The sequence below is a fragment of the Ictalurus furcatus genome, chromosome 14 (genome assembly GCF_023375685.1).
Source record: "Ictalurus furcatus strain D&B chromosome 14, Billie_1.0, whole genome shotgun sequence".
NCBI classification, from domain to species: Eukaryota; Metazoa; Chordata; class Actinopteri; order Siluriformes; family Ictaluridae; genus Ictalurus; species Ictalurus furcatus.
In genome coordinates this window covers 20325891-20350993 of record NC_071268.1, presented here as the reverse complement: position 1 = coordinate 20350993, position 25103 = coordinate 20325891, and the positions used below count along the sequence as shown (strand labels likewise).

Genomic DNA, 25103 nt, shown 5'->3' with positions numbered 1-25103 from the left:
CTGAGATATAGACCTGCATTTACACACTCACCCACTCCTCTAGGATCCGGTTAACTGCTTTACTGCTGCGAGCTTTGTTCCGGCAGGCTAAGATCACATGGGCACCATGAAGGGCAAACGACCTCGCTGTTTCAAAACCTGCAAAGTGTGAGAGAAATAGAGAGAGAGAGAGAGAGAGAGAGAGGAGATAAAATGACACGAGTCCTCTTTTTCATATAATGCCACAAAAATTATCGGTGCTCTTCCTCTTTATTTGGGACTGAACAGATGGGGAAGAGGAAAAGAAAGATGGGCTAATATCTCCACATCACTTCCAGCTTTACGCTACTCGCCATCAACCTCTGATGAAAATGATTGAGGCTGCAGAAGCTGTTATGAGTTTCTCCGTTGCTGAAGTCTGAAGTAAGACCTTGGGCACTTGGCTAGAGATCCTGTCACTAAAAAACAGACACTATACTGAATGTGACCATAGATGGGGATTATATAATGATTATAGCAATGAGATGTAAAAATGCAAAGGCATCAGAGCGGTGTTGTTAGTACAGGTAAACATACCTGCCTGACCAATAACACTGACATACGCCAAGAAAAGTTCATCATTCAGCCAGGGGCGGACTTAGCACCAGGCAAACCGCATTGGGCCCCCAAAAAATGCAAATTATATATATTTGTAATTATTAATGCTAAATAACGTGTGCTGAAAATTTTTATATCAATTTTAAAACACTGAAATGAGGGAACCAATCCTATATTCTGCCTAGAGCTCCCAGATCACTAAATCCACCCCTGCAATCAGCAGCCTACTTAGCACTAAAGAGATGACCCATAAGTAGAGATATGAGTACAATTTCAATTCCAAAATCACAAGTTTAAAGCCATTTGAAAAGGTTATAACACTCCACGAAAATACTGAACTAATTACATGGGCATAAGAGGAAGCTTATATTCAAATCTAGCATACCAAAAACAAAAAGGTTATTTAAGGAGAGCCTTAGGCTATTGTTTGGGTTGTTTTGCTGACCTGCCATTTTACATTGTCCCTTTGATCACACAAAGTGTGTTTAAAGTTTTTCTAAAGCTGGCATCAGCACTTTAGGAGGCACAATGGGCATCAGATTTTGAGGTCTGAAGAGCTGGAAATAGACAGAGTTGGAGATGATGGCCAACAGTGGAAAGTCCTGACAATAATGAAGTTAAAGAGAAGGGCGTTTAGAATAAAGAAAGGCCCTCATGCAGCACAGACATGTGATAACTGCTTGCTCTGCTCTGTGAAATAACCCCTGCCCATGTCACTTGTAAAACATACTACGCTGGCATGGCCGAGAAAAGAGCTGACAGGCAAGCACGACTCAAACAGAGAACCATTGCTCAATTCTTCCTCTCTCTCTCTCTCTCAATTCTCTCTCTCTCTTCTAGAAGGCATCTCTGGATATGACACCTGACAACTGTCTATTATGAATGACATCTCTTAAAATCTTCTTAGAGTTCACACATGAATTAAATACTTATACCTTAAGCTTCCATGCGTGGCCCATTCAAGTAACCTTTGACATTAACCGCTCAATCAGACACTTCAGTGTCTCCGAGGTTGTGAAAAATGGGCGTGTTATTTTGCGCATGACTAAACCACACACTACACACCACACACGACGCACGCTCGGTTGATAAGCTGACCTTACACTTCTTTGTAAACTAAATGAGGCTGACAGCGAGTCACCAAGATTCCAAACGACAGACCGTCTGTGCGATAGGTGGATTAAAATGAACTTTAATTCGATTAAGTTTTAATCTGATTTTCATTAAAAGCCAAACTAGACGCCCTAATTGTGAGACGAGTGCTAAAGAGTAATATCCATTAAAACTCAAAATTGGAGACGGATAAGAGCTCCTTTCTGACAAGTGAAGCATGGAATTAAATTATATGACACCTTATTAGGAGTAATGGAGAGAACACTGTGCATCCCCATGGAGAGTTCTTATCCTAGAAAATGAAAGCGCAAAAAAAAAAGAAAAGAATGCTTTCCTTATTAATAAACAGCCATAAAAACCCAAAGCACGTGTCTAAGAAATCAAAAAGGGAAACGTATAAATATTACCAGAATGTGAAAATTGAAAAAGGATGTCATGATGGCAGCGGTTGGGATTGAAACGTGAGTTAATTAAACGCTGATATTTTCATAATGGGAAACAAATTAGAACATGTTTAACAACAGACGCAACCTGGTGGGTGTTGTTTAAAGAAAACAATGATCCTCGACATTAATTTAAATATATACGAGAAACACGGTGCGCCCCTCCCACCACCACTGCGCCGAGAAAGAGGCAGATCGGAGTAAAGCTCGAGCTAGGAAAAACAGTTTTATGTTGTTTGCAGCCTCTCAGCCCTGCTCACACAATACACAAGGCCAGATGTGGATTATCACCCAGTGCTAGATATGCAAATGGAAGTCATGGACATCAGCCAATGGTGGATTAAAAGCAGCAAAACGAGAGACAATTCTAAGCTATTCAGTAGTAATTGCGTTTTCTAACATTAAGGGAGATTTGTACAAGTGGAATTGAGATGGACTTTGAGGTGCAGATGTGGAATCAATAAAGGGATGAGATGTTTCAGAGACTGGCCCAAGGGTCAGATTATGGGTTTACTGCTGTTTCTGTTCCAGGCCATATCCTGGTCTGTACTGGGAGTGCTGTTTATACAGAAACACAACTTGACCACTAACACAAATGATGTGTTTTGCTGTTGCATATAATTCAAAAGGTTTGCTTTCTATTTCTTCTTTTCTGCAACTGACTCAACAGCTTTGCTCACCAAATAGGATGTGACTCTTTCATTTAATACATCACTTTAAAACATGTCTGATTTACATTTATGGTATTTTGGCATTTGCCCGTATCCAGAGTGACTTACATTTATCTCATTTATACAACTGAGCAGTTGAGGGTTAAGGGCCTCGCTCAAGGGCCCAGCAGTGGAGCTTATCGATGCTGGGATTTGAACTCATGACCTTCCTATCAGACGTCCAATGTCTTTACCACTGAGCTGCCATTACCTGATTTATCACACGATATTGTCCGCCATTCAAATAAATGCACCCTTATTTTCGGGACAAAACATTTTATGTTCCTGATCCGTGCAAAATGGACAGTGACAGTACTTCCAGTGAAGATGAATATGCATCTTAGTTGTCCTGATTGTGCAGAAACTCTGAACTCGCCTAATTTATTTAAAGCTGAAAGTACAGTGATGTTTATCGTGTCTGAGATCGTGCCATGATTGACCTATATTAGTGGCAGCAGTAAATTAAAGTCCAACCATTTGAATTGCATTGTTGTTGTTTTCTTATGTTCTTTAGATATTACATTCCTCATGCATATAAATACTTTGAGCCAATCAGCAGCCATTTTTATCCAGAAATAATGCATGTATTATCTGTTTCTTTTAACCAATTTACTAAATATTTAGATTTGGTCTGGATAATGATCTGCATTCTCATTCACATTAATGTTTTTTTTCCATCCGTTAATTATGTGGCCTGTGTGCAAAAGGTTTTTCAATCTACCTTTTGGGCACAATTTATATTATGTCACATGACATTATTTTATAGCATTTATCTACAGGGTGTCCCAAAAGTCTCCATATATTGGGGAAGTTAACACTTTTCCAAAATTTTTCATACTTAGTTCATTGTTTTGTTAAGATAGCCTTTAAGAGTGGGCACATGGTGGATTAGTGGTTAGCACGTTTGCCTCACACCATTCCCGCTGTGGCCCTGTGTGTATAGAGTCTGCATGTTCTCCCCGTGCTGCGGGGGTTTCCTCCGGGTACTCCGGTTTCATCCTCCAGTACAAAGACATGCATGGTAGGCATGGAGTGGCATGTCCAAAGTGTCCGTAGTGTATGAACGGTTGAGTGAATGTGTATGTGATTGTGCCCTGCAATGGACTGGCACCCCGTCCAGGGAGGGTGTACCCCGCCTTGTGCCCGATGCTCCCTGGGATAGGCTCCAGGTTCCTCCGCAACCCTGTAGGATCATCTCATGGTTGGATCGGGAAGCTGTCGCAAGATTGCGATGGACTTTAACAGGAAACATGGCGATCACATCACACACACCACTGCTGTCAAACTTATTGACAAATTCAAAAAGACTGGAAGTGATGCGGACCGACCGAGAAGAAGTGGACGTCCACCAACATCCAGTGACGAGGACACAACCGACATGGTGCTGGCAAACACAGTTCCCTATGTATAGAGACGTTTGGCACACACTGTATTTCAGATATTAGATTTTCAGAAAACAACTATAGATATACTCATAGATAAATAAATAAACAAATATATTTTTTCAAACTATTGCAGTGAATCAGAGAATAAGAGAACGTAAAAAGCACTTAACCTGTTTAGCTCTACTGACCCAATGCTTCACATTACAGTTCTCTTGCAACCAGTGTACTGAACACATTTTGCTCTGTATATCTGTTTCATTCATAGTAACCTACAGAAAAATGTAGAAATCAGCCTTGAATTCACTGAAATGAATTTTCTTCTTCATACAACATAAATATACAGGCTGATATCTAAAAGCTTAACATAACATAACATCTGTACACTTTTAGAAAAAGGATTCATCAGATTTTTCTTTTGAAGTGTTTTTGACTTTCTTAAGAAAAGCAATCGAACCTTTTCCCTTTGCTGACAGAGAAACACTTATCGAGTTCTTAAGGGTTCTCGATTTGACCTTTGCGCACCATTCTATACCTGAGTTTAAGTTAAAGTTATGCCCTCCCCTTTCTTGTACATGATGCTACCTGGGACACGGATATAACGACGATATAAAATGCTGAAATATAAGACGATATAGTTTTTCAGAGCAGCAGGTGTTTGATATATATTTTGGGGTTAAAGTGGAAAGTCTAGTGCTACAGAGCGTCCATGACGAGCTCCAATTCCCTCCATTAATAACAGCCCACTTTCATTTTGGATCAGGACGACGTTGTCACAACCCAAAGTAAAATGTATGGATTGTAATTACTGGAGTTGGGGTGGTGAGAAGTTCCACCTGAGCAGCCTCATGCTGTTCTATTACCCCCACCTCCCTGCTCATCCTGCCCCCGACTGCCTTGTACAACCTCTCCTGCACCACCTCCCACACTCCAGCCTTGACCCCAGCGGCTAGGGCCAACTCCCACCGCAATTTTTCATCATGCCCTCCACTCTCGCCGGTCACCGTATCCCCACAGCATCCTCTCGCACCAGACCACTCTGTCACAACACACCGAGTCTGAATTTGAGCACTGCTTTTTTATTTACTGTCATCAGCACTGACACACACACACACACACACACACACACACACACTCAAACAAAGTGAAAAAGACAAAGAAATACCCCCACAAGTGTAATACTTCTGTTCTGGGTGAGATACGATTGGGGTCGTCATTACCTCCTTTTAAAATCCTTTATGTCTTCAGCACATATGTATTCTAGTCCCTGCTCTCTCGCCTATTCATCTGCCTCGCAATTGTAATCATTATTGAACTTTTATTCACCGGTTGTAATTTTCCAGCACGACACATACGGCAGTTTTGCCCTGCTCCCAGAATTTTATCCAAGGTCAGTAAAGTTCAATAATTTGACTAACCAACCATATCTAGTATTCATTAAATAGCCAATAAACCGATTTATCAAAAAGGACATGAAATGCACATTAAAGCCCCTCAAATTCCATTTCCTCAGTCAACTGTTATCAATAAAAAGCTCACACTCGACTTAAAACCAAACTGAAGTGAAAAGGGCAGGTTGGGTCCAAATGACAACAGAAATAAAACTAAACAACACATAAAAGTAGAGATGGTAGACATGACACCCTGACACTGTAACCTCGAGTATCGTCTCATATCGATACACATCCCATAGTTTTTTCCATTTAAAAAATCTAATCTTTTAAACGATCTTTTAAACTGAACGCTTAAAAAAAATTACAGGAAATAAAATACAGAGATAAAAACATAACTTACACAAAACTGCAGGTTTTTTTTATTCAATTAAACTCTTTCACACAAAACACACACACACACACTGCAAATATATTAACTATAATTCATATATTTAATTATATATATCGTATTATGTTTATATGATATTTTATTATATAACTATAATAACATAAATATATATATATATATTTTTTTTTAAATCAAACCTATCAAAAATACATATTGTCTCTTTTAAATCTTATAAAGATTTCCAGTCAAATAAAGTTTTAAAAACCTTTTCGGAATCCATTTCCAATCGGATCGAATTCATTTGTGTTTTTTTTGCTCTGAAATCTGAGCCACAGTTTTTATTTTTTACTGGTATCGGACTGATAGCGATCCCAGATATCAGATTGGTGCTATCTCTACATAAAAGCAGCCCTAATCTCATATGATAGCTGTAAATTCACATTTAACATTCCTGACATTTAGCAGACGGCCTCTTATCCACTTTTATACAGTTTATCTCATTTATACAACTGAGCAGTTGAGGGTTAAGGGCCTTGCTCAAGGGCCCAGCAGTGGCAGCTTGATTGTTACTTCTGCTACGGAGTTCAATGTCTTCTTGAGTTACCACTATCTCTGCTCTTTAAATGCACTGTATATGAGAGCATTCACAGTCACTTACAGTTAAAAGCAGACAATGTAGGAGGTTGATTAAACTCTATCGATTTTAATGGAAAATATACTGAATATCGGCTTCAATCTGAATCCCACCTCACAAAGCCATAGCCTTTAGAACTTTTCTCCAACCCGATTCACTTTTCCAGCAAATAACTATACCAGGAGATAGAGACAGATGAATAATCCAAAAATCATACTAAAAAGATACAACAACACAACTATAAAAATTTTAAAAAATTCAGATAAACTCAAAACGCATACTGAGCCTGGGATTTTTAGGGATGCTAAAATTGAGTCTCGTTATTTATCCCCAGCTCAACCATCCACTGGATTCTCTAGACACATATAGAGAATTCTCCAACATACAGCACAAGACGCAGATGATGAGAGGCAATAACACTGAATGTTATTGCCCTTTTTTTATCTGATTTTTTTTTTTTTTAAAGTCTTATTCCTGTTTTATTTTAGCATGTACCTGTAATCAGCATCTATATGAGAGCTACCACTAAGTCAGGAAAAGCAAAGAGCTGGTCAATTTTTTTTTAAACAGACCAACAAGTAATATTTTACATTTTGAATAACTGTCATATGATTATTTATATGTAGAAGAAAGAAAAAAGTTAATATTTTTTTAAAATCATCAGATCAATAAACATAAGAGCAAGACAACCTGATCAAGTAAAATAACTACTAGATAAATCTAGTGATCTATACATACAGTACATCCATATCTACAATGCTATAAGACAGCAGGACATACACAGTGTAATTAGTGCAATGTGACTGCCATGCGACATCCATCACCATCAGAGAATAGCAGCAGAGACACACCTGGAGTCTGTACAGATGTGGAGGGCAAACGACCACGCAACCAATATCCACAGATAACATACTGCTGTTAAACAGCGGCTTTCACTCTAATAAAGGCTGACATACTGTATAACTTTAGCTCCAGAGGAACGAGTGTTCAAAAGAGCCCCTGTGTTATTAGGACTGAGACTGAGTCAGGGAATGCAGTAAGTGAGAAAGCTTTTAGGACGTGTATATGTTCTTACCCTTTCACTTTATTTTCTTTAAATAAAGTAAATTACAGTAAAGAATATAATTAGTTCTTTCACAGCAAACAAAAATAATAAGTATGTTTATATAATAGAAGTTTAGTCTGATGATTTTTTTTTTTTTTTTCAAATTACGCTGGCAAAATGTTCGAGTTTATTTTATGTCTGCATAAAGAGAGAAAAGACTCAGATCAGGATACCGTGACAGCAGTCCTTTTCATCCTGTCAGAGAAAGGACCAGAGCGCTGAACAGTAAATAACTTTTACTTGGTTCAATAGAATAGAATTAAGGAAAGCACCCCAGTTGCTAATGGGAATGAATGGGAGGCATCAACTCAGGTCAAAAGTACTGCAAGATCAATGCAGCGGTACGGGTGTAGAGCAATACAAAAGACAGTGTGTGTGAGTGTGTGTGAGAGAGAGAGAGTGAAAGAGAGTGAGTGAGAGAGTGAAAGCGAGAGAGTGAGTGAGTGAGTGAAAGAGAGAGTGAGTGAGTGTGTGAGAGGGAGAGAGAGAGAGAGAGATAGTGTGAGAGAGAGAGAATTCTTCTACCACAATTAACTGTGGAGAAAAGAGTGAGAGTCCCATAATGAGAAGAGTAATGGACTAATGGGATGCAGTGAACAGTGGTCTAATCAGGTAGAGGATGGAAATGCACTATTCCTTCTAACCACAATTACCAGATCACATGGTTACTTAGTTAGTTACAGTTAGATTTATATAGCGCTTTTCTAGACACTCAAAGCAGTTTACACTGTATGGGGGGGAATCTCCTCAACCACCACCACTGTATAGCATCCACCTGGATGATGCGATAGCAGCCACAGTGCGCCAGAACGCCCACCACACGCCAGCTATTAGTGGCGAGGAGAGAGTGATGTAGCCAATTCAGGAATGGAGATTATTAGGGGGCCGTGATAGAGAAGGGCCAATAGGGGGATTTCACCAGGACACTGGGGTTATACCCCTACTCTTTTACGAGAAGTGTCCTGGGATTTTTAATGACCACAAAGAGTCAGGACCTCGGTTTAACATCTCAACCAAAAGTCAGTGCTGTTTTTACAGTAGTGTCCCCGCCACTATACTGAGGCATTAGGTTTCACACAGACCACAGGGTGAGCGCCCCCTGCTGGCCTCACTAATACCGCTTCCAGCAGCAACATTAGTTTTCCCCAGAAGGCCTCCCATCCAGATACTGGCCAAGCTAAACCCTGCTTAACTTCAGTGGGAAACCAGGTGAGAACTGCCAGGAGATATGGCTTGGGCAGAGCTTACTTATGGCTTATTATGGGGAAAATTATATTGGCTCTCTATGCATGATGTAACTGAGGATTGATATACATTTTCAATGCACTAAAACTGCCACAATAGAAACCGCCAGAAGAAATAAGGGAATGGAATTAAATTAATTATTCAAAAAACAAGCATCCTAGCGTTAAGACATATTAAACTACAGCGTAACTACAGCGTATATTTAGTAAGATCTTCAAACATTTAACTTCTTCATATAAATAGAACAGGTTGATTTTCATCCTTACCAATAGTTTAAGGAAAATTAGCGCTGACGAGTAATTTGAAAGAAATCATTTATTTTAAATTCACAAAATTAAACATTTAAATAACAGAGTTTGTTGTAATGGCCATATTGAATAGCAAAGAAAGAGTGGATTTTTAATGTCAGATCATTCAGTAAATTAAATAATAATAATAATAATAATAATAATAATAATAATAACAGTGAACCTTACAGCAATTTACAGCAATTTAAACATTTAGGCTAAAACCAAAATCTTTTGATTTCCTGATTCAATTTACTGACTGTATAATAAAAATACAAAATTTGACCATCAATATCTATGCTGTATTATTATTATTTTAATTGCATAAATGCTGATAGCCCAGTGATTGTTTTTGTATTTATTTATTTATTCTCAATTTTTAAATGATCACCAGTAATGTCCCTGAAACTGCATCTTTGTATCTAAGCTTCAGTTTCAGCAGGAAGGGTTCCACTACCCTCTAGCGTTCAGTGAAGAAAAAAACACTGAAAAAAGAACATTATAAGCTTATCCTGATTTATATATATATATTTTTTTTTTTTTAAATTATCCTAAAAAAGAAAATGTGTAGGAAATAAAAAACATTTTCTCAAAACACACCATAATTTTTTATCTAAAAAAAATCTATATAAATTTCATTACATAGCTCAAGGAAATAAAATCCCACATTTTGCAGCATTCTCTGCGTTCCATTTAAACAGAGCATTAATTTTAATATTAATATTTATATTATTGAATTGTTTTATTTACAATTCTAATGGGGTTTTTTTCTGTCTCAAGCAATCCTGTGAGATGGAAAGATTATGTAAAACACAGCCAAAGCCGACTACAAATAACAAGCCAAAGCAAATCAGCTTAAAATGCAACTTAAAATTTTTTGAATTCAATTTCTGAACTCAATAAAGTAATTTCAGAACGGTCCGTGTGAGGAATAAGCACAGCAGCTCAAAGCTAAACAAGGGTAAGAGCTACCTTTCACACAGACCTCACTTCCTAAAGTTGCAACTCACATTAATCTCTGGCTGACTGAACCACTGCTGCTTCACAACAGAATGACTGAGATGCATTTGTCTTTAGTCCACTATGCTACAAGCTTAGTGCTTAACACGTTTGCCTCGCACCTCCGGGGTTGGGGGTTCGATTCCCGCCTCCGCCCTGTGTGTGTGGAGTTTGCATGTTCTCCCCGTGCTTCGGGGGTTTCCTCCAGGTACTCCGGTTTCCTCCCCCAGTCCAAAGACATGCATGGTAGGCTGATTGGCATCTCTAAATTGTCTATAGTGTGTGAATGTGTGTGTAAATGTGTCCTGCGACGGGTTGGCACCAGGCTGTGCTGTGACCATGTATAGGATAAGCAGGATAGATGGATGGATGGATGGATACTGTTACATGCAGCTCAAAGCCATCCTGTTCTTCAGAGTTAATCATAACAACCGATTCAGCCTCACTGATAAACACTGATACTCATGTACATTATTAAGGTATGATTTGTGGGTTCTGTATGCACCATTCACAAGGTAATGTAGGCTAATGTTTCAGTTAGTGTTGAATCTCTGTAATAAACCTGAAACTGAATGCTGAAACACCTGCTATTATTCACAAGGCTACAGTGCCACCCTCTGTACATTATGTGCAATTACATCACCTCATTCCACTGTTCCTGCGAAAGGTGCACACAGGTTTCTGCAAATGTTCAGTTAATTATGATAAAATTCATATTAATTCTCTTAACCCCCACCAATAAACAATTAATGGATGCTTCACTATCATCACCTTGTTTGGGGGGTGGGGGGGAAATGGGGACGATGACGACAACAGCAGCAACCATGAAATAACAGAAAAGTAAATAAATAATGTATGCATATACTGGGATATGAACAGCAGAATAACATTTCTCTGGTACTGCACTCACCGATACCAGAATTGCCCCCCGTGATGATTATGACCTTGTTCGATAGATCATGACCCTGCAGGATCTCCAGCGCAGGAGTGTTGCCATCATAGCGCTTAGGCTTCACCTGCACATCCTCTACGGTGAAGGCCTGCCGAGGGTCAAAGTACGTCTTCCTCTTATTGATGTGACTGAAAGATGGGAAAGGAATAGAAATGAAGAAAAGAAAAGCAGACCTCAGGCTGAACTACTCGCTGTTTCTTTAAAACTGCTCCCAATGGATATTAAAAGCACTATTAGTGTTGTGAAATGATCTAACAAACATACAATATCAGCGCATACACAGTACGCATCACAGGAAACTGAACCATGAAGAAGAAATTGCAGAACTCACTCAACATAAAATATCTGACCCTTGGCATCCGTCTCTTGCTCCCACCCGTAAGGCAGATCTGTAGAAAAAGTCACAAGCATGCAGTAGTTAAATAGAAAGCAAGGACACCGTTTAAGTTTCATCTGCTGGATTTAGTGTTACAGGATAAAAATATGATTGACATTTCTACATGAGCTATGACTGCAGTGTGTTCTGATTAAATTTAAACCTGTAATAGTCATACAATGTTCCTAATACAATAGAAAAGCAGTGACTCACAAATGGTCTTGTAATGGATCTGGCTCTTGTCGCTTTGTTTTAAGGCTCTCCAGACTACAAATTAGCTATACCCCGAGCCAGAACAGAGATGCTCATCTCCAGCCCTGTTCCTTAAATAGCAACTTATAATTTCAGGAGAGGGATGGGGTAGAGTACTTGTCAACATTTGTTAGAGTAACTGCAATTTTCCCCAACTGTCAGAGAGCAGACATGGATCCCAACAAAACACAGATTGCGATACAAAGAGAGATAACACGTAGCCAGTGCCACTAGATATGTTTTAACGCAACCAGTTTATGTTAGTTAAGTGCTCACGGCAGAGGTGGGTCTTCAGCTGTTTTTTGAAGATAGTGACAGATTCTGCTGTCCGGATTGAGGTTGGAAGTTCATTCCACCACTGAGGGACGTATTTCATCACTCGTAATTAAAGGGTTTTTTTAAACTCCCCCACCAGGAGCATATTTTCTGCCATCATTTGAAGAGAGAATCAAACTCTTCTGGGAGAGACACTTGGACTTGGACTTGGAGGTGGAGAAATTGGAGTAACTTGTGCAGAAATTACATCCTGCACAAATTACTGAACCAAATACCGTGTACCTCCAGTATTTCCCACAACACAACGCATTTTACAAATGAAAATTGTACACACTCGGCTCTTAATGTATCATGTTGCCATCTTGAGAATCAGTGAATGTTTGCGCCTCTTGTAATAGTCGTGTACGAGTATGAAAAGACAGATTTCAACATCATGTACAGTGCCCTCCACTAATATTGGCACCCTTGCTCAATATGAGCAAAGAAGGCTGTGAAAAATCTCCTAAATTGTTTAACCTTTCAATCTTTTATTCAAAACATGCTGTCATGAATATCAAACAATTCCAACAAAAACTCAGGTTTATCAAAAAACATATCTTTGTTAAATATACGTGTGCAACAATTATTGGCACCCTTTTAGTCAATACTTTGTGCTACCAAAGCTTTCTTTGCTCATATTTACCAAGGGCGCCAATATTAGTGGAGGGCACTGTAGCCACTGCTGGAAAGGGGTCAAATATGCAGAAGATGCTGGAAAAGTAAAGAATATGCAAGACCTGGAGGATTTATCTGAAGAACAGTGTGCAGTTTAACTGCTCAGGACAAACAAGGGACTCATGAACAACTATCACAAAACATAAACACAGTCGCTGATCATCCAGATAACGACACACAGTATTACTAATCAAGCGTGTGTAAACTTTTAAACTGGTTGATTTGTGTAAATTCAGTTATTATAGTTTCTTGTGGACTATATGTAAACATGTTATGTGAAATAGCTTATTCAGGGCAGGACTAAATAAAAAGAAAATGCAATTTTTTTTATGATGCCTCTTATTTTTATGCAATCCCTTTTATGATTTTTATGAAGCCAGGTGTTTTATCAGTAACCTCCTGCACAGCGTTTCTTCTTTCCAGTTTTAGGATGCTCCCACTGTGTCTTCATCTCCTCATGACTGTGAGACACGAACAAAAACACAAGTAAGGACATTTTCGCAGACATGACACTGACTGTAGTACTAACACCTTAACAGCATTCCCCACATGCACAGAAATGAAAGCAGCTGACATTAGACTGTATTATGCTGAATGGATTCCTACACAACTCACTTGGCATAATAAAGCCAGCCGTCCTTTGTGGACCTCTCTTCCCAGCCAGGAGGAAGTTCATCCTCGCTGTCAGTATCATCCATTCCTGCGTATTTTAGAGCAGCCATTAAAGCTAGTGCGGTTTGTTTAGGACTGTGCTGAGAACTCGAGTAAGAAAAGCTGCCTCTAATCCTGCTGTTGTACTTCCGCAATCACATGGTGACGCTAGGCGCAAAGGATTCTGGGATATGAAGGCAACGCGGTACTCTTTGCGATACAATACAATACAAAAGTCTCGGCCTCAACGCCTGTTTACATATATTTTATGCACAAGACAGTTATAGATGCAAGTTCCAGTACTAAATAAACATATAAAATATGAATTAATTCATTTCACTAGCAGTTTTATCCTGGTCAGCCTGGTGGTGAATCCAGGAGCTAATCCAGGAACACGAATACACATGAAACTTGTTTACAGTAAATTAATCTCTCCTTTTGATTCGTTTTTACATTGTTTTCCTCTCATTAGCAGAGCCAAAGCACCTACCAAAATAATTACAAATAACTCTAATGCAGAAGAAAACTCATTCTTTTCATTTATACTCATAAATAAAGGCAGAAATAAAACCCCATGCACATTAGTACTACTTTATTGCAGTAATTCAGGAGGTCTAGAAGATGAAGACTTTATTTGTAACATATACATTATAGCACAGTGAAATTCTTTTTCTTCGCATATCCCAGCTTGTTAGGACGTTGGGGTCAGAGCACAAGGTCGGCTGTGATACAGCACCTCGGAGCAGAGAGGGTTACGGGCCCAACAGGGGAAGCTTAGCGGTGCTGGGGCTTGAACCCACAACCTTCTGAATCCACATACGAAACGAGTGTTAACAGTTGAGCCACCACTGTGTTATCCCATGATAATGATATTTATATATAAAAAAAAAAATTATTTATATATTTATATATAATGATAAATATACTTTACAATATATGTATAATATATTTAAATAAATGTAACAATGTACAGTCATGCACTGAATTCATAACTCTAAATAAAATGTATTTTCTTTCTCTCTCCAAACCACTGCCATATAACTGACATCATCTTTTAGAACACTTAAAAAAAAATAAAAAAATCAAGTACATCCTAAGGCCTCGATAGGAATAAATAAAAACACACACGTAAAATAACAGTTCCTAATAACGTCATAGTTATATGTTAGTAACATGGATTAACTCTAGGCCTACTAATTCTGAACAAAATCATCTTTTCCAGTCACCCTTTCATTCTCCAACATCTCTGGCCTTTTGTGAAAGTGAAGTTCATACTCCTTCAAGAAAAGAAAAAAAAAAAACCAAAAAAAAACCAAAAAAACCGGTAGAATGTAGAAACACAACCAAGAGAGAAGGAGGGGTCACAGTGGTCTCAGTCTTCATGCATCCAGCATTTTATACTCTGTTCATACTTTATACTTTTCTTTTGCCTGGTCACTTAGTATACAGATGTGCTGAAAGGAAAGAAAGAAGAGCCTCATGGAATAAACATTCCTAAAGAAGCAGTCATGTGTTGGTGCAACTCTAGGATACTTACATTCAAATCCCTGAAATATTCATTGTAGTCTAGAGCATATCCCACCAGGAATTTATCAGGAACCTCAAAACCGAAGTCTGAAAGAAAGACAAGGTCATAAAAGGTCAAATCTACACCACTAAAATGCAAGAGTGATTAGGGTTGAACAACTCCACAGCTCTCAGCTGGGAATATGAACTGGAGTCTAAAATGACTATTTATTTATTTTATATACTCAACATAAAAAAAATTCATCTTAGCAAGTGAAAATATCTTTAATATTGTCAAATTTAATAAAATAAAAATAATATGCCTTAATATAAGATTACAGTAAACCAAATATAAAATCATTAAACCCATTTCTAGACATTAATATAATACACTTCAGGCTTGTCAATTTATTATTCTATTGGCAGATAACTTTGCTTCTTTTTAGAAATAATTTCACTCATTTTAAGCATTTATCAGCCAATATAATAAAGACTATTTCAAGCTCGAGTGCAAATGGCTCGAAATAGGTTTCATAATCTTACATTTGGTTTATTGTAATCTTATAATAATAGAAAAAAACAAGATAAATTTGACTATATTTAAGGTATTTCCACTTGCTATGATGTCATTTCTTTGCAGTGTAGACAAGCTATCGATTTACAGCATCATCAACCCACAACTAAATAAATTCATTCACGATAAGCAGCAATGATAGCAGCAGTGGCAACCTGAGTAAACACTATTGGGGTTAAACCCATGAAAACACTTTCCAGCATTAACAGGTCATTCTGGAATCAAACTCTTGTTTAAGTTGATGTTAAATGAAAAAACGCTTCGAACCGTTTCAGGGTCAGATTACACACTTTTGTGCATCGCATATAATATTCACATTGTTGAAGTGAAAATGTTTTCTGCCGACATGAGCAAATGTGCAGACGGGCAGCTTTCCTGCGGTGTGATGGAAGGTGTTTGCGCTGAAATTAAACTGCATTGCTGCAAATTGTACTTTGATGTTGGCCTGTACACTGCAAGTTTCACTACACTGTAAAATGCACACACTTGGTTAAAAAGTGCACGTAATCCATTTCCATCAAGTTTACTTTTTTTTTTTTAAATACAACCCAAAGAGGATGTGTGTGTAAATTATGCATATGCACTGGTTATTTATGATTTTCTGCAAGTTTTTAAGCTCGACTGTGGTTTGAAATTGAGCTTTGAATTATGAATTATTACTGTGCAGTTTTTATTTCTGTTTCTAGAGTACTGTGCTCGAATGTAATGCTTTTTTTTTGCAGCATTTAGCAATCTGTACCATTACTCTCTGGTTCGTGAGGCAGTGTGTGCTCTCTCACAAAGATACGCCCTAAAATCAGTTCTACTCTTTCAAAATGGACTTCCACCTCCAAAGTGCATCATCGGGAGAGGATTTTTCCAGTATTTATACCATAAAATATTGAAACGCACCACAATTGTAGTGAGTAGGAATGTTTACAGCAGATACAGTGGTTATAAAAAAAGTCTACACACCCCTACTACAATGACAGGTTTTTGTGAAGTAAGAGAATGACACTAAGATAAATCATGTCAGATCTGTTCTCCCCTTTAATGTGCAATCGAGTGCTGAAGGGATGATGATAGCATCACCCTGGTTCCCTCGACAAAAAAACCAGTAGGATTTTTCCACCGTCTTTTGGATTATTGCAGAAAATAAACTGTGAAACCAACAAAGGTTTAAGATTCATAAACCTTTTGCTCATCAGGATAATCTTCACAAAATGAACACAACTTCTATGAATTCTGAAGCCTAAATACAATCGGCAGAAGTAAAGAGCTAAAGTTAGGCTATAAACGAACCACACCACAGTCGCATGACTTCAACGTCACCACCATGAAGCTTTATAGCACTACGATTTGAAAAAGAGAAGGAAAAAAAAAAAAGAAAAGAAAAAACTAGCAACTGGAAAATACTATAAATTGATAAATCTACAAGTTAGAAAGTTTGAGTTGGAACAGTTTGCAAGAGTGTGAGAACAAACACAACGAGGCTGTAGTAGATGAGATTTTCTGTTTGGCGTGAAGACCTTTAATGTCCCCAACAAACTCTGTAGTCCCATTAAGCCAGTTGTTAGCAATCGTCTTTTTCAAGACGCGTAAAAGCTTTCCAAAAAATAAATAAATAAAATCACAAGTGGGGTATTACTGATGTATTTTATGTCAAAGAATAAAACATGAATATATCTTGAGCTTGTGTTAAGCACAGACCTTATTTCAGGCATTTAACCAAAAACCCCATTCAAAAAAGCCCCTGACTTCGGCGCAGTGGAAATGGAAGTGCTAAAATGCTAACTCCTTTCTGGGATTTAGCGCTCACGTTTACAGAACTCTATTGGAAAGTACACAAATAAAGTGAAAAACAATAAGAAACTGTTTAGGGGGGAAAAAAATAATAAATTACAATAACCTAGTTGCATATGTGCACACCCATACTAACCAAACCAATACCTTGTTGAATCATCTTTTAATTTTATTACACCACTCAGTCTTTTTGGTTAGGAGTCTATCAGTGAGGAACACTTTGAATTCTCACCCTTTCTTGCAAAAACATTCTAAATCCATCAAATTGTAAGGGCATCTCCTGTGCACAGCCCCCCTCTTCAGGTCACCCCACAGATTTTAGTTGGATTCAGGTCTGAGCTCTGGCTAGGTCATTCAAAAACATTGATTGTCTTTTGGTTAAGCCATTCATCTGTTGCTTTGGATGTATGCTTTGGGTCAATGTCGTACTGAAAGGTGAAATTCCTTTTCATCTTACTAGCAGACACCTGAATGTTTTTGGAGGAATGTCCTGTTCTTGGTGAGGTCACTGTGGTGCTCCATTTGTTGATTATGTCCTTTACAGTGTGTTCTGTGGTACATTTAATGCTTTGGAATTTATTTGTAAAGGTTTTATAAAAATTTTTTAATCTTGATTTAACCCCCTCCCCCAATCACAAAAACTTGCCATTTTAACAGGGGTATGTAGACTTTTTATGTCCACTGTATATCATCACCATGTTTCATAAGCATGCTGAAATCTACCAGGCCATTAATGGCCAGTTACTGTAGGTGGATTGATAACCGACTCAAACTACTTCAATACTCATATCTAACAGCAGAGTCAAGGGACAGTAACATCTGTGCTATGAGGACAAGAGCTTATCAGCCTCCAGCATACTAAAAGCACTGCATAACCACTAAAGGCACAGATGCAGCAGCTTAGGTCTACAGTAACTCTGCGATCATGAGCAGCAGGATTTATCCATTCAGTGTCAAAAAGCTTAATAGAAATACTAGAAAGGTACTCACAATCAGGACGATATCCTGAGCTTCTTGGGGTCCTTTTCACAAGTAGACTAAAATTGATTGAACAGATAAATACATTTAATATAAACAAATATTGGAGTACAAATATACATAACGGTGTGAACATCTTACTATAATGATCATGGGGTTTGGGCACTTTTTTTGTTTTGTTTTTTTTCCCCACCCAATTTGGTCTTGCCAATCCCTGCCCACTAGCTAACTATCCAGGGAGGGTGGGGCAGACATGTGCTTCCTCGGAGACCCAAAAGCTAACTGCTGCTTTCAAACTGCTGCTTATGCAGAGTCACAAATAGCACAACAGCAGAACACACTCAGAGGAAAGTGCTATTCTGCATGCATCAGCTCAAAGATGCCTGCAATCAGTTGTGATTGAAAGGGGAGAGAGTATGCCCTCCCACCAAGAGAGCAGGGCAAATTAATTATAAGTTACATTTTCAGTTGAATTTGGGGAAACCACTTGAAGCATTCATTGTGTTGAACTACCTCATTTGCTTTTGTTTGATTTGTTCATTGCAAACAGCTGAAAGTCTGTACATTTTGACAATAAACCTGATTTGCAATGGGGGCTGAATATTTTTGATTGCAACTCTAACACACCCAGTTCAACCCATAAAGGGATGATAATTAGCTGATTAGGTGAAGTGGGTGTGTTAAGGCAGGAAAAACATGACCATGTACAGGACAGGGTTACTCCAGCACCAGGCTTGGGAACTTGTGGTTTATGAACTACTACTAGCTCCACCTTGTGGACAATCTGCCACTTGCTTAATGCGAGTTACAAGCCAGGTCTTATGGGATACTTCACGTCTAATAATATGGCTTGTCTTAGATCCTGTGAACAGTGAATATCAATAGCAGTGGGCAAGGACTGCTTTCATAGTTCTGTTCAATGGTAAGACTCTTTTCAAGGCAATCAGGCATGAAATATACTGTGCAAGATGTGTTATAGGAAAAGGAGAGCCATTTAGTAATTTATACACAGAATGGAGTCGGTCTCAACCAGTTCCATCTTCTAATGAGTAAATGGCTCACATGGCTCAAGACATGTGACTTTAAATGCATGTATTGTGCCTGGCTTAGAGCTGTACCAGGGAACATAAAGAAATTCCTCTATAACACAGATGTGTACATCATTCATCACAAACAACATGAATAATGGCTATTGTTACCTGGCCACTTTGACCATTTTGGGTTGACATTCATTTAATAACGTCAGCAGAGTTTCCATCGTCTTCCCAGTCTCTATAATATCCTGTAAAGCAGCCAAAGAAGTGAAATTAATAGTACACCTGATATATTATTAATGGCTTAGCATCAAAATGCAATGCAAAACTCTTCAACATCACACTTTTTATATACACATGTCTATAAACATCATAATACTGCATGTCACATTATCAGCTGCATTTTTCATGCACATTAAAACCGAAATGTCAGAGAATCAATCAAAATATATTCATTTGAAACAAACGACTTGATATAAAAAAAAAGAGACTCACCTCGACCACAAGCACATTCTGTTAATGTAGTGAAGAAAAAAGCAGAAAGAATAGTTTAAAAAGCATTACAAAGTAAAACGGACAATCACCAATGTCTTCAGGAAACATTACAGATATAAAATTTTAAAAAAAATTAAAAACAAAAGCTCACCTTTCCACTGAGACCAGTTAACTCGTCCGCTCCAATAACCTTTACACAGTTTGTCGACTGGTCATTCTGAAAATAAATATAAAAGACTTGGGGGTAACAGTAGCGTCTTAACAAGCATTGAAGGAACTTATTGTTCTGGTTAAAGCGGATGTGTTTTTCTGTAAGTATTTGTGACATCAGAGTAATGGGAAATGATCTGTTCAAGAACAATCAATATGACAACTGTGTGCATCACAAAAGCTCTGCTGCACTCCACGCAATAGAGTAACATTTTATACATCGATCCCAAGCAGACGTCAAAGAGAGCTCAGTGTAAAAGAATGAAGGGATGGGATATTTAGGGCCGGCACTCACGGAGTAGCTCTTTAGCCTAATGAAATCCACAGTCAGCGGCATAGACTTGTCACTGTTCTGATTCAGTGTCTTAATGTAATCCATCAGGTCTGCAAAGAATGTATACCCTCCTTTCAGCACGCACAGGGCCACGATATGTTGTGCTGCCATATCACGAACAATATCTCTGGCCATGCGCTCGGTCCTAAAGAGAAAACGATAAAAACGGTACAAGCAATATGCAAACACTGAGCCATGGAACGAGTTCATGACCTGAGATCATCTCAAAAGCATTACTTTCAATAGAATGCCATGTGCATGAAAGGGATGTTCAGGGAAATTTGTTTAACAAATTTCTAGAAATGCAGAATTCAAATCACATGCTTATCCTGTGGTCTGAGTCCAGGCACAACTAACAAAGCTAACATCTCTGCTGACATTTTAAGTTTTATGCTCTTCCACGTCTCTAGAACAGCCGAATATGATATTTCCGAATAAAGCAATCACTGGGAAACCTACTGAGTAACTTGTTACCAAGCTTTTTAAGCTGCATGAGTTTACAGTAAAACTTACCTATCCTTTATGAGACCATTGGGAATAAGAACACTGTCCAAGTCTTCTTCGTAGTGTCTGGGTATACAAAACAGGCACAGTGCATACCCCTCGTCCTCGTCATCTATCTGCAACGTTAAAAATTAAAAAATGGAATAATGGCTTAGGTGTGTTTATTTCTGTTTACAATCCATCATGGAAGATGATTTAATGTGGAGTATATGCATAGAGAAAGTACAAAGTATGTGTATATACATATACACACACATAAAAAATACTTTTAAAAGCATTTTATGGTACAGAATTGTGCTGCGTCCCAGGTCACCTTGTACTATGCATTAAAAGTATGTACACTTTTGTAAAGAAAGGGTATATACTTTTGAGTGTGTAGCAAAAGAGTATGCAAGTACTCGGACATGCTAACACGTCATGTAACGCGAGAGAACGTTGTTGCTTAGTTACGCACACTTTCACCGTAAATAAACTCCTCGTCGCATTTCAGCTTTTCGTCATTCATTAATCCTTATATAATTTATATTGATCATTCTGTTGATTTACCCTTCCCTCGTCCGCCATGTTTGCAGGTTGAATTCGGTGAATTAAACAGTCAGAAAACTCCTCCTACCTTGCGCGAGGAGTTGTGGGCAATATTAGCTGAAAAGGTGTTCATGAAGCCACACTTTGAAAATCTACCGGAAATAGTAGACCATCCGGGTACCTCTGGGATACTCGTTTCAGCGTACTACGATTTGGGACACACTCATTCTCATCTCGAATACTATTTAGGACGGATACTAGGCGATTTGACTATAATTACCTTTTAAAGTTAAAGCTTTATAAAGGTACATAACATCTGCACTTTTTAAGTGGGGGGAGGGGGGGGTTATAGTGTCAAACTGCTAGAACACTAACATTAACATTAGAAGAACTCTAAGAATAAAATATGTTAACTTTGATAGTTAAATCCATTTCGACTGGTCTGCTGAACTGTAATCCAAACCTCGATCGCTCGAAAACAATTAGGACATGTTCAATAATGTCAACTTGAACTTAATGTGTTTTGTTGGTAGAAAGTTCGGGAATAAATAGAAATCTTTATAGTGCTAATAAATAGACAATATTACCGTATACATTTAAATAATGGTCATTGTGTGTGTACGGAGGGCATCTGTGGGGTTTATTTTACAGAGAAAGGCTAGGGGACATGTAGGGAACAATCTAGGTCAAGGATCCTGTACCAAAGCTACAAAAAAGGTGTTCCCTTGAGTGTAGCAGCACAGGGACAGTGAAAGTTACAGCATGATACACTATTACCATGGGCTGAGAATAACAGGTAAACAGCAACGTCTCCACAGCAACAACTCTCTCTCTCTCACGCTCTCTCTCTCACACACACACACACACACACACACACACACACACACAATCTCTCTCTCAATCTTTCTCTCTCACTCACAATCTCCCTCACTCTCTCAAGCTCTCCCTCTCTCACACACACACACACACACACACACACACTCTCTCTCTCTCTCCCTCAATCTCAATTTCTCTCCCACACACACTCTCTCTCTCTCCCCCTCACTCTCTCTCTCACACACACACACAATTTCTCTCACACACACACACACACACACACACACTCTCTCCCAATCTCTCGCACACGCTCTCTCTCACACACAATCTCTCTCTCACACACACACACACACACTCAATCTCAATTTCTCTCTCACACACACACACACTCTCCCAATCTCTCGCTCTGTCACACACACACACTCCCAATCTCTCCCCTCACTCTCTCTCGCTCACACACAATCTCTCTCTCACACACACACACACACACACACACACACACACACACTCAATCTCAATTTCTCTCTCACACACACACACACTCTCCCAATCTCTCGCTCTGTCACACACACACACACTCCCAATCTCTCCCCTCACTCTCTCTCGCTCACACACAATCTCTCACACACACACACTTAATCTCAATTTCTCTCTCACACACACACTCTCCCAATCTCTCTCCCCCCCTCACTCTCTCTCTCACACACACAATCTCTCTCTCTCTCTCTCACACACACACACACACACACACACACACACACACACAGACACTCTCTCACACACACACAATCTCTCTCTCTCTCTCTCTCTCTCTCTCTCCCTCCCCTCACTCTCTCTCTCACACACAATCTATCTCTCTCACTCACACTCACACACACACACACACTCTCTCTCTCTCTCTCTCTCTCTCAACTGGTTTATGAGCAACGCTTTCAAACGCCCTGCTCATAACTCCATCCAGTCCAGGTGCACATCAGAACCGTTTCTATCGGATCATCATCACATCATCATCATTATCATCGCTTAAACACACGATAAGCGTCCTTCGCGTAGCCTACATTCCCTCCGCATCTCCGCGCTGCGAAAAGAAGCAATGTAGCCCGTGTTTGCTCACACCGAGCCTTCTGTCACACCGAGCCTTCTGTCACACTGATAAAGACACGGATAGAGCACATGAGCAGCAGCTCACCTCTAAATAAGACGAGGCCATACCGAGCAGCTTGTCCTTGCACTTCACTATGACGATACCTCTGAAGTCATGCTTGTCTCTGCGCGCGCTCCAGTCGCTCCCCGCACTTTTAAAGCCGTGACGTCAAAATCCCGTTTCCTTAATAATCTGATTTAAAGGGAGAGCCTCAGGCGTAGTGTGGAAGGCCGAAAGGGACAGTGAAGGCCTGAATAATAAACTGCTTGGTTTCAACAGCGCATAAGTAACTACACCTTATGAAGAGTCAATACAAAACACTGGAATAAAGTTGGTGTGACGTTGAACGTTCGATATTCGCAGATATGCGGAAATTAAGGGACCGTCTCTAAAGTTTCATACGACATTGTTATACACGATTCTAACTTCAATAGCATTTGAAGGGAATGACTTACAGTCATATAACCAACTGTAAAGTGTTCATGTAGGTGTCAGGTATGACGCACACCTTTTAGATTTTTGATATTTAATAAAATAAACTATTAAATTATATATAAAAATTGCCATGTATTTCGTTACTGCATGGGCTCATCCACAAAATATACCATTATTTAATATAGCATTAGCAATAGCAATAGCAATAGCATTTGAAGGGAATGATGTACAGTCATGAAGCGAACTGAAAGTGTTTGACTAGGTGTCAGGTATGACGCACACCTTTTAGATGTTTGATATTTAACCCTACAATGCATGAACCAAAAAAACCTTCACCAATGCATAAAGGGGGTCAAAATGACCTGTACTGGATTGAATGGTTTTCTTCAAAAAATAGATAAAATGATGGTATATTTTGTGTATGAGCCCATTCTGCAGTGAAATTCATGTCCAATTTAAATGTGATTTAATAGCTCATTTTATTAAATATGAAAAATCTAAGAGGTGTGCATTATACCTGACACCTACATGAACACTTTACAGTTGGTTATATGACTGTAAGTCATTCCCTTCAAATGCTATTGAAGTTAGAAACGTGTTTAACGATGTCGTATGTTACTTTAGAGACGGTCCCTTAATTTCCGCATATCTGCGAATATCGAACGTCCAACTTCAAACCAATTTTATTCCAGTCTACAAAACTACTTCTATAAGAGTGAAGTGGAAGACAAGGTCATCTATTACAATGTTGTGTCCTTGACTGATATACTGCTCGAAGCATTATCCATCCATCCATTTTCTGTACCTTATCCTACACAGACAGGGTCGCGGGGAGCCTGGAGCTTATCCCAGAGAGCTCAGGGCACAAGGCGATGGGTTGGCACCCCGTCCATCACAGGGCGCAATCGCACAGGTATTCACATACGGACACTATGGACACTTTTTGGAGATGCCAATCAGCCAACAACGCATGTCTTTGGACTGCGGGAGGAAACCGGAGTACCCGGAGGAAACCCTTGAGGCAAGGGGAGAACATGCGAACTCCACACATGCAGGGCAGAGGTGGGATTCAAAACCCCCAACGCCAGAGGTGTGAGGTTAACCCGCCATGCCCCCTCTAAGCATTGTCTTACGGTGTATTTTTACTACAGTAATTATAATAATCATAATAATAATAACAATAATAATAATATAATCTTGACAGGCGTCAATTAAGCAAAATGCTCAGCATGGGTTATACAGATTGAGGAGATCCAGAGGAGAGCAACA

At 38.9% G+C, this 25103-nt stretch overlaps 2 protein-coding genes across 6 annotated transcripts in view; both read right to left on the bottom strand.

Moving 5' to 3' along the window:
- Positions 1-13945, bottom strand: part of wwox (WW domain containing oxidoreductase) — a 177384-nt gene extending 163439 nt beyond the window's left edge. For all 3 annotated transcript variants that reach the window (XM_053641052.1, XM_053641053.1, XM_053641054.1), the window contains exons 1-5: positions 13462-13945; positions 13243-13307; positions 11560-11617; positions 11187-11356; positions 32-138 (exon numbers count right to left, since the gene is read on the bottom strand). In XM_053641052.1, the coding sequence (XP_053497027.1) occupies positions 32-138; positions 11187-11356; positions 11560-11617; positions 13243-13307; positions 13462-13568 (507 nt within the window). In that variant the 5' untranslated portion in view covers positions 13569-13945. The remainder of the gene's footprint in view (positions 1-31; positions 139-11186; positions 11357-11559; positions 11618-13242; positions 13308-13461) is intronic.
- A 129-nt stretch (positions 13946-14074) lies between these two features.
- hprt1l (hypoxanthine phosphoribosyltransferase 1, like) lies at positions 14075-23897 on the bottom strand. 3 transcript variants are annotated; one of them, XM_053641056.1, is made up of 9 exons: positions 23445-23892; positions 20924-21030; positions 20372-20555; positions 20018-20083; positions 19867-19884; positions 19537-19619; positions 18350-18396; positions 15035-15111; positions 14075-14951 (listed from the first exon to the last, which is right to left on the bottom strand). In XM_053641056.1, the coding sequence occupies exons 1-9, from the start codon at positions 23463-23465 to the stop codon at positions 14904-14906; spliced, it is 651 nt and encodes a 216-aa protein (XP_053497031.1). In that variant the 5' UTR covers positions 23466-23892; the 3' UTR covers positions 14075-14903. The 3 variants fall into 3 exon arrangements, 2 of the variants coding, with proteins under 2 accessions (XP_053497031.1, XP_053497032.1); XR_008387611.1 differs by lacking the exons at positions 14075-14951; positions 15035-15111 and adding exons at positions 15119-17387; positions 17592-17909 and having other exon boundaries at positions 23445-23897; XM_053641057.1 differs by lacking the exons at positions 14075-14951; positions 15035-15111 and adding an exon at positions 15119-17909 and having other exon boundaries at positions 23445-23897.
- Between the last annotated feature and the right edge of the window lie 1206 nt (positions 23898-25103).